The 12,488-nt window shown below is 40.2% G+C and overlaps 1 protein-coding gene across 1 annotated transcript in view; it reads left to right on the forward strand.

Moving 5' to 3' along the window:
- Positions 1-12,488, forward strand: part of LOC143035842 (heparan sulfate glucosamine 3-O-sulfotransferase 1-like) — a 115,038-nt gene that overhangs the window by 77,882 nt on the left and 24,668 nt on the right. Inside the window, exons 2-4 of the mRNA XM_076202901.1 lie at positions 9,937-10,187; positions 10,724-10,872; positions 11,382-11,549. Coding sequence (XP_076059016.1) covers positions 9,959-10,187; positions 10,724-10,872; positions 11,382-11,549 — 546 coding nt within the window. The 5' untranslated portion in view covers positions 9,937-9,958. The remainder of the gene's footprint in view (positions 1-9,936; positions 10,188-10,723; positions 10,873-11,381; positions 11,550-12,488) is intronic.

Consider the following 12,488-nt stretch of genomic DNA (forward strand, 5'->3'; position numbering starts at 1 on the left):
CAAATATGCCATGCAGGCGAAAGCAACCTTTTACGTATGTAAACAACGATACGATAAAACTGCGCCTGATACGGCACTCCCAGGACCTAATCTCGAACACGGAAAGTCTACAGGCCACCACGCTACGAGACCCGAAATGGAGTAGTCTACTAAAATAACTGGAGACACTTTAGTTAACAACGCCGACAGAGAGAAGGGAACGGGGGAGAACTATACCCGTTGCATTGAGAAATGGCCGTTAGGGCGGAGGACTGGGAGTCCCCCTGTGGTGCCACATATAATTATTTCATAATTCTATTTTATTTTATAATTCTATTTTATGATTTTATAATGTTGCCACATGTAATTATATTATAATTTTTTGTCACACACCACCACTGAAGTAAAAATCAAAGCAATGTTTTCTATACAAAGGTTTCGTTTCCTCGAGTCTAGACATGGCATATGAGGAAGAGAGAGCGACGTTGCCGCTACATCTGATCTCTGGCCCCGCCCCCCTCACACTGCATTCAGAAAACATTACATCCACACGCACGTTCTCGCCATGGATGCCCATGTGTGGCAACACCGGGAGATCTCCTAGCCACGCCTTAGCGGTCATTTCTCGTTGCGCTGACTTTAGTGATCTTGTACATATGTGTGTACTTTTGCGAAGGTGTCTATAGATACAGTAAGTTTGTCCAGGTGATGATGATGATTGATAATTAAATAGTAATAATGATAATAATAGTATAATAATAGTGATGATAAAAAGACTCTAACAACTCGATCGAAAAATGGAATGCACTTTAGCGGACCTAAAAATTGATACATCTGAACTGTGCAAATATATCATTCGTTGTTGCACCGAGACATTTAAAACAAATTAAATTCACTCTTAATTAGAAACGCATTACTGTTATTATTGTTATTATTATCATTAGTATCTGTTATTATCATCATTTGAAAAGATATTTGCATAATCCCAATATAACCATGAGGGTTTAATAGTTCTCATAGTGTAACGGACTTGGTAATATATATATATATATATATATATATATATATATATATATTATATATATATATATATATATATATATATATATATATATTTATATATATATATATATTGCATATATATATGTATATATATATATATATATATATATATATATATATATATATAATAAAAATGAAAATAAAAGTATAATAAATGTCGGACTGGAACGCAATAATAGAAGACACCCAAGCGTGAACAAGTAGTGACCGCGGCGGGACGCCGAGATCATCCATCTCACCCTGCAAGGCGCGCATAACATTAGTAAACATACTTTTTGTGCGCCTCGCCACTCGTTCTGACGTCTTTATCCACGGGCCGCACACTATGTTGTCCACGTAGTTCTCTCTTTTGTGAATCTCTGAAATTCGGAATACCTTTAATATTTGGAGCGAAATGGTCCGGAATACATTAAATTCCGAATTTCAAAAGCACTTTCTAATAGCCTGGTAGATTCCTGAAAGACGTTTCTGTCGCGAATATTGAAGATTTTCTGAATTTTAGATTCCCTGTAGAAAGGAAAGGATTTTCTTTAGAAACTGAAGGCTTAATCCAAACGCGTCGATATGTAGACTGGAATATAATAGAATCGTTTGACAACATTATTTGTCATTTTGGTACTTATCATAAAAGTGATTATTAACATCAGCGTTGTGATGACGTCTCCTAAGTTGAATAAAATCGTTTGATGTTGACCAGAATAAAATTGGTTGAGTACGTCACCTTTTATACTATATATATATACATTATGTGTGTGTGTGTACTGTATATATGATAATTTTTATGACACTCGCTGTAGGATTCGCACCCACTGCTTTCAGCCACCAGTAAGATTACGTTCACAGAGACTGTAAAAGCCTTGTATCCTGGAATCGAACTGATTCCCGAGGATAGGAAAGATCACTAATATGCGACCCCAGATTGATGTCGCTGTCACTGGCGAATTTCCCTCATAGTTACAATGGCAAAAGCGTGAAAGGGATTTGTTCCGATCCTTACCCCTTGCCACTAGTGGGCTTGGGCCTTGTGTGAAACAGGAACTGGGGTCGCAGATTAGTGATCTTTCCCTTTTTTTTCAGATCTCTTCTATAATTGTCCTTTATGATTTTCTTTTCATGTCCCCTTGTTTTTCTTGTATCCCACTTTAATAAGTCTTCTCTGTCAAGGACTTCCATGCCTTTCATGATTCTGTAAATGGCCAATAGATCGCCTCTTTCTCGTCTTTGTTCCAGGGTTGGTAGTTCTATTTTAGACAATCTTTGCTCGTATGTCAATTCTAAAAGTGTTGGGGCGATCTTTGCCGTTGCTCTTTGAATTCTTTCTATTTTACTTGTATTCTTTTTTGTACTGGGTGTCCATAGTGTCGCAGCGTACTCCAATTTTGGTCTTATCAGTGTGATTAGTATTTTACCATTACCTCGTCCAAGTATTTAAAAGCCACCTTTATTGATCTTAGTAAATTGTAGGTTTCTCCGACTATTTTATTTGCTTGTCTGGGGACATGTCTTTGGTGATAATTATTCCTAGGTCCTTTTCGGAACCAACTTTCTTTACTTCCTTTGCACCGATTTTATATTGTCCTGATATATATATATATATATATATATATATATATATATATATATATTATGTATATATATATATATATATATATATATATATTATATATATATATATATATATATATATATATATATATATATATATATATATATATATTACAGGTGAAAAATGTAATCACACATTTGTCAATCACGTGAAAACCACTGTTGGAGTAGAAAGACAGTCTTTTCTACTCCAACAGTGATATATATATATGTTTTTGTTTTTTTCAAATTGTGTGTGTGTGCGTGCGTCTGTGCGTCCGTGTGTGTATATGGTCTCAAAGTAAGACTACATTAATGACAACAAGCTTGCTTCTACGAAACAAGGAAGCACCTCGTAACCAGATATTTCTAATTGGAGAATACAACATACTGTATCTCCCCAGGTGCATCCGGTCTGTGTCTGACCATTATTCCGTGTGTGTGTGGTGAACCATTAGGATGGTAGATCGCGACTCACAGTTGATATTAGTTTGGCCAAACAATTTTTGTTCCATCATAGGCTCCCGTTTCTTACAAGTCGTAATATCTGCTACCACGATTACGAGAATTGTTATTAGGGACGCGCTGTTAACCATAAGATGATGGTGCTTAATAATGGTATTAGTATGAGTACGAGTCGCAACGTAATTCTTGGGTTACTCAGTAACTCGTTGAAACTAATGAGAATGAGGGTTGATCTTGGGAGTGTAACTTCTGTTCTAGATGGGTTTTGCATGAGTGCCACCAACCAAGCCATCTTGTTAACCGGACTAACTAATTTGAGGAGAGAGAAGGAAGGATCACAAGAATTAGGGAGACGGGGAGAGGAGAGAGAGAAAGAGAGAATGAGAGAATGCGACCGGACAAGTGACCGCCCGCCGCCCGTTGGCCCGAACGTCTTGGCAGCGGGAGCAGGAGCGGGAGCAGTCATTATTCAATTAAGAGAGTCTCTCTCTCTCTCTCTCTCTCTCTCTCTCTCTCTCTCTCTCTCTCTCTCTCTCTCTCTCTCTCTCTCTCTCTCTCTCTCTCTCTCTCTCTCTCTCTCTCTCTCTCTCTCTCTTCTTTTCTCCCCCTTTCTCCGCGTCTTTCTCCCTCTCTCCCTCTCTCTGTTTATCTCTCGGTCCCCCCCCTCTCTCTCTCTCTCTCTCTATATATATATATATATATATATATATATATAATTGATAATTGATGATCCCGTTTACTGTCTATAACCTTGTCAGTATTTTTGGCTACCGATAAAAAAGGGGTGACAAACCCGCGAAAGTCGTGAGCAGTGAGCGCAGATAGAATTTTTTTTTATCGGGAATTGGGAAACTCGAATTACGCGGAACTCGCGAGCCCACGGTGTCTGGGAGCCACGCCGTGCTGTTGTTGTTATTGTTGTTTTCTGTAACGTGCGCTTGGCACTTGCTATAGAGGTCGTGTGTTTTATTTGTGTATTATTTGTTTATTTATTTTATTAATTTATTGTATCGCGCGCGCGCACACACGCACAAGTAAAGGGACCCCCTGCATTACAGCAGAGCTAGCGCACGGGTTTGAATCCTGGCCACGACCCGTCCATTTTGAGTAGTCTCTAACCGCTAAAACTAAAGTCAATTCGTCGAATAAGTGCGTTTGTAATGTAAAACGCCCGCGTGTGTGTATTCAGTTTACAGAACTGCTGTCTCCATGTAGCCAATCAATGCTGCAGACCAATTCAACTGTGTCGCTGTGCAGTAGGGGGATTATTCTTACAGAACAGAATTGGCTGGCGACGGCCAAAGCACGCGTAAAAGCATTGCAATTTCATATACTTTTCGTGTAATGTTTAATTTTACAGTACAAGAATTTTTTTCATGTATAAATGAATATATCAACCTCTGAGTATTAGATGTTTTCAGCATAGCGATTTTTTTAATATACGGTACAAGGTCCATTGACCGTGAATGACGCACATAAACACTCAAGCGTACACAAGTCTTCTGCTTGCTGGTTCCTTCATCGTGTTCCTCTTCTGCCTCGTCTTCGTCTACTTTGTCCTTTTTTTTTCTCTCTCTCTCTCTTTTTTTTCTCTTTCGTCTTTGTTTTATTTATTCATTTTTTTTTTTTTTTTTTGTGCATTTGAATTTATCTCATCGTTCCTCTTCTGGGTTTTGGACATTAAGACAGATCACTGGTCTAGGGTGATCTCACAGAATCCGTGGTTGTTGGTATATGAGTGAAAGGGAGATTATATCCCTATAGGAATGTGAAAAATTAATACCCTGTATGAAGACATTCACCAAATCTCCTCTTTTCTCGAACCGATATAACACTCTCTGCACCAGCCAGAACAAAGATATGAGAGAGAGAGAGCGATGGGAGAGATGGAGAGAGATGGGAGGTAGAGATGGGAGAAAAAGAGAAAGAGAAGAAGAAGAGAGGGGAGATGTATAGAGAGATGGAGAGAAAGAGAGAGTGAAGGAGGGGGAGAGACAGAGAGAGAAAAGGAGAGAGAGAGAGAGAGATTATCGCAAAGAGGAGAAGGGCTCGACTGAAGCACGACTGCACTAGGGAGGAAAAAGGATCAACATAAACGACAGACCTCACATGTTAAATTGCCACTTAGGCGTGGACGAGCGAGCCAAGCTTGGTTGATTTATAGTCGAGTGCACCATTTAACCTCCTGGTGTTTACAGGGGTTTCCCCCTCGTCCGGCGGCATCCAGAATATGCACGAGACCAGTGATAGACGCTAAAGGATTAATTATTCGAAAGGCTTTGAATCTTCTCGCTATGTTTGAAGACTTAGTTCGTTTGTTCAAGCTACATCCAGGCGATTCTGTTCAGCAGAGGGGAACACCACAGTATAAGGGTTAATACTAATATGTGCATCAGTTCTAACGCACTGTTAGTCTGCCAAGAGCCCCTCTTGAAATCCCCCGTTTCAAGTTCTCCCCGAAAATATACTTGTCCCTGAAATTGAGACACAACTCGAATGTATTACTTCTTAGGTCAAAGACCATCTCATGGGTCGGGGTCGGGTCGGGTCAAGTCAGGTCGACTGTTGTATAGCCATATTGGGTCGTCATATACATCACCTGTTATTTGTCCTGTGTATCCCACATCCTACTTGCCCCACCTGGAGTGTATGTACTGTAGACGTTGTTATTGGTGCCTTGGAGGATAATAAATGCCAAATTTCACTAGTCCCAGCTGCATTGTAATAGAATTTTACAGAGCTGGGCGCGTTCCTCGGTGTGTTCCGCTTTAGTTTGGCCGCGGTTAACGCTCCCAAACTATTAAAGCTGAGACAGGTTCATACCGAAATAAAAGTCAGGTAGGCCAGATACTATAACAAAGAAAAAATTCGTAGGCCACATACTGTATCGGCACCTATATTGCTTTAATAGTTTGGGAGCGCTTACCGCGGCCAAACTAAAGCGGAACGCACCAAGGAACGCGCCCAGCTCTGGAATTTCATATTCTGCTGTGGCTGTTGAGGATCGTTTTGTATGCTGGACAACATTTGCCCCCAGGTAACGAGGTAACAATAACAAGTACCAGGAAGTGGTGGTCGTGCAAAATGGACGTCAGAGAGGAACATCTCCCTGGGAGCATATCCTTACTGTCCATTTCCAAAGCTAGTCAACACCCTTACCTTCATCTGGGACCCTCCGGTGCGGGCCCAAGATTTGTCAGTTTTATTTGTCTCCACCTATTCACATACACACAAGGAGAGCTGCTTCCCTCATAGCCGGTAATATTATAACAAACCCACGCTAATACAACACAGGCAGTATTCCAAAATTTATTCCTTGAGAGATCGGTGTAAAGGCCATATGACTGTTGCCGGCTATTGTGGGGCTGTGGCTGTCCGATCAGCGAAACTCGAGACTACACTTTTGATGTTTGTAAGACAGATGGGTAGTAGGGTGGTGAGGTAAACACTCCAACAGTTATTGTTTACATCACCACCCTACCATTTAACTACAGTTATTATTGTTATTAATGAAAACGAGTTATCTTGCTGTAGCTATGCAAGGTCGTCCTGTGCTGCATCTTATTCTCCGCACCTGCAGTGCAATTAGTTAGATTATATATTGCTAGCCTTGCAGTATCGTCTTATATGTCGTGCTGCACCTATCCATTTATATATCTTGAGTCTTGCGTACACAGTAGGCTACTGTGCTCTCGACAACATACGTTACTGCTGGTCTGCGTGTATGTATAAAGGGATCATCATCATCATCATCATCACTATAGTACTGTTATCATAATCGTCATCGTCACCACTGTTATTATGAGAAACCATAGTACGTTGCCAACATCATCACAAACGCCACACTACCTCTAATATCATACACTAACTTCTCGCATTTGCACCACCACCACCACTACCACTACCACCACCACCGTCATACTCATACAAAGGAATACAAAAGAGATGCAAACAGCAACAGACTTATTGATCCATATGGGGCTGCTTACGAATTGAAAGGGGGTGTAAACGGTGGAAACGGTTAAGAACCACTAAATTAATTCAAATGTACGAGATTCTGAGAAATAAGCTTGATCGGGCTTGGACTCCGTATAATTCTTTTAGGCATTTTTGAAGATGTCAATTGTATCTGACCTCACGACATGAACAGTTAGTTTGTTCCAAACATTTACAAAACTGTTAAAGAAAAATATTTTGGATTCACAAGTGTTTGATATCTTATATTTTGTAACCATTATTTCTTATGTTATGCAACTTATATATGTATGCACAGTATGTATGATAAATGTGTTTATGATGTGCATTTACATATGTTTACTTGTTCATTTGACACTTGTCAACATGCCTTGGCAGAACACACTGTAGATGACAATAACCGTTGCCTCGAGAGTTTCACTGACCGGAAACCCTCAACCCCGCAGTAACCAGCAACGGTCCTCGGGCCCATGCATAGATTTCTCTTGAAGGCTTTCATACCGACGGGCGACTTTATTCATCAGTATGACACGACAAATGCTTTTATGTAGCTGTAGCGGTGTTCTTTTCGTAGGGAAAAGGTCGATAGAAGGTTGGTGCGACTACGCCGCTACTGCTGGCTGGTATTATTCGTGTACGCGCTAATCTTGTCATCGAGGTGGACAAGACGGGCCTTGTTTGACCAAGGAACGCTTCACAGGACCCAGATTCGCTGGTGGGGTTGGAGATAGTTGGTGTTGCATGGTCGTATCATGCTGGTTTTTATTTTGTTTCGTTTTGTTTTATCTCTCTTCCCTTAGCTTATTTTGTTTTGTAATTTTTTCATAACAATTCGAAAGCATAGGTCCGCTTTCATGCTTGTAAATATGGGTTTGTTTTTGTAAATTGCCTATGAAAGATAGTTATCGTACTGAGTTAGTGGATGTTTCTTTCATAATATTCTTGTTCACTTTCGAAACGTATGTTTGTACATGACTCAGTGATTGCGTTGTTATCCGGATGCTGCTCAATGAGGTGGTAGTGATACGAGGAGCCAGGCCGTGGACTCGAAGGAGCAGGTTGGAGAGATCCGTCCAGTAGTTTCCCGCCCTGAACCATGGGGCTACTAAAAAATCTACATGATGAATCAAGAGATCGAAAACCACAGTTAGTCAATGTTGGTCCATTTAGAGTATGATCTCCAGTAAGTTCAAACAATATCACATACAGTATGTGATAGCTCTGAGAGGAACAGGTTGGGGCCCACTGCCTTGAGTACTGAAGGGCGGCTTTGATGCCGTGCGCTCGTAACTGAACATCTGTGCATGCAGGAGGAGGTTGTTGAGGGATGGGGAGGACGGGGGTGCACGACGCCTTCCGCCAGCAACGAAATGACTTGCCTTGGTCTGCCTGCCAGCCTGCATGCCTACCAGTAATGAATACTGAATCACTATTTTCATGACGCAGCCCATAAAGAGCTGCCTTAAGTCCTTTGATATAGGAACAAGTTCAAACTTAATTTTTCTTCCTTTCTCTTTCCTTCCCTCCAGCCGCCCTCAATACCTATGAGTACTTACGTACTTTCATTCCTATGTTCTTCCCTTCCACATTCCCTACTTACCTTCCATTTCCCCATAGTTCCGTTCCTCCATCCCTCAACCTCCCCTCCACCTTCTTTTCCATGTTTGTCAAATCAAAAAGTACTGTATACTGAGAAAAGACCAATAAACAGCCATAGTGAATGCCAGCATGGGCCCTTTGTCAATTGGTTTGTCAACCAGATGACCCTGAAAGAGGAAGACCAGAGAGAAAAATCCGACCCATGTCGGGTATGGCTTAATCAGATAGATTTTAATTAAGTGGAAAAGGTGGGGATGGACAAGGATTCTGATTTGGAGCTTGCCTGGGATGATGCATATTTTTTCTGTAAAAATAGAAATATTAAAAGCATATTTACAGTATACCTGTACATTGAAATCAGGATAACAGAAAAAATGCAAACCCTTGGCTGTGTACTGTTGAAACATTTACGGTAATCCCCCCCCCCCTCTTGATTGCATGTGTAGTATCCCACATTTGATCTAGTGGCAAATAAACCATCTCGGAGCCATCGCTTAACAGTGTTTATCATTATTGCATCAGGCTCCACTGACTTGAAACCCACAGCCCTACATTGGCTGGCAAAGATCCTCAGGCTCTCCCATAGACATCTAGGAACAATGACTGGATTGATGTCTTGTGTTATATTAGTATGGGACTTTTTATATCTCTGGCTTGTGGTAGTAAGGAAAGAGGAGTAGTCATCTGATGTAAGTTTTCCATATATGAAGAGGCTAAGGTTAGAGCAGGGTGCAGTCTAGAGGCTGAGTGTCCGACCCTTAGCCTTAGGGCTACACCTCCAGATGGAGATGAGAATATTGACTGACACATACATACATACATACATACACGATTCAGTGGCGTGGTTGGTAGAGTCCCCGACTGTCACTACAGTGGTCCGGGTTCGAATCCTGCCCAGGGCTGAAATAATTTCAGTATCGCTGTACTTCGAGTCGTTACTCCAACTCTCGTGGGTGGGGAGTTGGGGGGTGCATGTAAGGTCACAGCATTACCCATAGATCGGTCTTATGAGCTCTGAGCTTTTTTCTGGGAAGGAAATAGTTGTCAGTCACGAGTCCAACACGTGACCCAAAGACCAAGGTGAATACAGTACGTACATACATACATACAGTATATGTTAGTGTGAAGCTAAATGAATTTTAGGAAACTACCTGTGTGATTTTAATCTTAAGATTAGTTTCTTTTTCACGTGATATATTATAAAAAATACAGTGGCATATAGTAATTCAGTTCAGTGAGTGCCCATCCTTATTGTTGTGTGTATATTTTCAGCAATGTGACAGAGCCAGACAGGATGAATGGTGGAGGAAGAAACTCCTGGAGAAAGGGAGTGGATGAAGTGGGGCCAGCAGCAGAAGTGCCAGGGTATGTTTGGTCTCGTGCTTTTGGAGCAGCAGGATGGTGCTGCCTTGGCTATCTTTCCTGGCCTGCTCGGCGGCTATTTGTTCTGGCATTAATGGCGCTTGCTGTCTACTGTACCTTACATGCCCTTGCCCCTGCTGAACCCCACCATGCTCCACGTGGTATGTAAATAATAATACTTGTAATAAACCATACAACTTCTATAGCAGTAAATGACTAATCTCACTTTCTTGCCAGATCATCCAAATCTTCTGAAATATGGTGACAGATATCTTTGCAATATCACTGTTCTTAAGAATTTATCTGTTTTGCATTATGCACCTTTGTCTAGCTTTGGTTACATATTACTTCCCTCTTTTAATCTGATCCCTTTTATCATTTGCAAAACCTATGTTTTACTGTATACTCTGCCATAGAATGGGTACTGATTTATGGAAACCCCTTCAGGCAAAAGTTCCCAACTTCATCTGCATGAAATTGCCTGTCCTAAGCCTGAGCAAAACCCATAAAGTACATCACCATATTAAGAGGATTAATAAACTGATTTCTGGTCAGCTACAGGAGATTGACATATAAAAGACACAAGTTATTATGGCGTAGTTTTGTGCTCTGTATAACATTTATTGTCAATATTATTTTATTTATTCATTTATTTATTTATTTTATTGATCATCTTACTCATGTTCTCTCATCACAGAAGAAGAGCTGCAAAGAGCAGTAATGCATAGCAGTACACTGTCACAGGAGACGCATCATGAGCCTACAATTAAGGAGACACAACCCCCACCCCAACCTCCATTCTGTCCACAAGTTCCCTACAATGACAAGAGAAAAAGGTTACCTAAGGTTAGTGAAGCTAAAAATTAGGCTCATCAATTGATAATTTGCTTTTTCTTAAATATTCTTCATGATGATCTAAGTTTGACAGCTATTATAGGTTTGTTATAACTGAAAAGTAGGTTGGAGCCTGTCACATGGTACTGCAGACAGTCTCCACCTTGTTGAAAAACTTTAGGGTTAAGGTTGTTCTTTTCTGCAACACACAAAGGAACTGGTAATTAACTGTTACAGTACAAACTTATTCAGGAGTTATTTCAAGATAGACATAAGACACATACTTGTCACATCAGTTATTCAAAATAATAGTACCAACACTTCTTATGTAAAGAAACCTTTATCCAAATTATTTTTACTTAATAAAGGCTGAGGTAAACTGGTTTCATTTAGCTTTTGCTTAAAAATTATTCAGTAATGGAATGCAGAAAAGTTAATTGTGATTCAAATTTTACAAAATCATCTTTCTTTTTGTTTTTCCTTTATTTCTTTTTTTTTCATATATTCCCTAATCTCTGCAGGCACTCATTATTGGTGTTCGGAAGGGTGGCACACGAGCTTTGTTGGAGATGCTTGATCTTCATCCTTATGTTAGAGTTGGGAAGGTTGAAATGCATTTCTTTGATGACAACTTCAATAAGGGATATCGGTGGTACCTGCAGAATATGCCATATACTTTTGAAAGTCAGGTAAAGTATATCCAAAACTTATTTGTAATTTTTTTTTTTTTATATAATCCTCCATGTATGATATAAAAGGATTCCTTGATTGTAAAAGGGAGGACAGCAAAGCCTAGAATGATTATCATCAGTGTTGTATTTACCTAACTGTAGTATACAGGAAAGGAACAATATTTGTAGAGTTCTCTCTTGCTCTCCAATTTCTCATCATCATCTCTAGTTTTGCCTGAGGGTATGAGGAGGGAGGGTAGCCATGTAAATGAAGCAGTGGAGCCCTACTATGGATGTGCTGTCTTGCTGCATTGCTGTTGACCCGGGTGTGTGTGTGTGCATACACATACACATGTCAGACAGACGGTGAAGATTGAAACTCCGGAAAAAAACGCAAATTTCATGGATTTCAGCAACGAGGGAGTAACTGTGTTGTATTAGTAGGGAAGGGGAAAGCTCATGGTGTAGTGGGCAGGTGAAGAAAAAGGAGAAGGGGAGGTATTATTGAGGAAAAGGAAGAACGGGTCTTGGATGTCAGAAGGAGTGTCAACAAAAGGTGTGTAGATGACACAGATGAGGTCGAACAGGTGAGCAGAGGTATTAAAAGTAGAAATATAGATAATAGCAGTTCAATGGAAAGAGGAGATAATTACTTCTATGGATTTAATGAGGGAGGAGATGACCACCTTCCCCGACTAGTAAGTGTGGAGGAAAAACTAAAAAAAATGAATGAAGCATGGGAGGTTAGGTTTAACCAACTAACACTAGTTACGCAGAGTTGATAAACTGGAAGAACTAAAGAAGGAGATTGAAAACCTAGCTAAAGAAATAGAATAATTAAAAAGACAGTTAAGAGAAGTAAAGGATGAGAATGAGGAATATAAGAGGAATAATAGAGTAAAGAGTCCATAGCAAAAGAGGTAGTTGGTTTTAAAAAAGGCCAAAAGAATAACAAAA

Source organism: Oratosquilla oratoria, chromosome 19 (genome assembly GCF_046742065.1).
Source record: "Oratosquilla oratoria isolate Oo_2021 chromosome 19, ASM4674206v1, whole genome shotgun sequence".
In the NCBI taxonomy this organism is placed as follows: Eukaryota; Metazoa; Arthropoda; class Malacostraca; order Stomatopoda; family Squillidae; genus Oratosquilla; species Oratosquilla oratoria.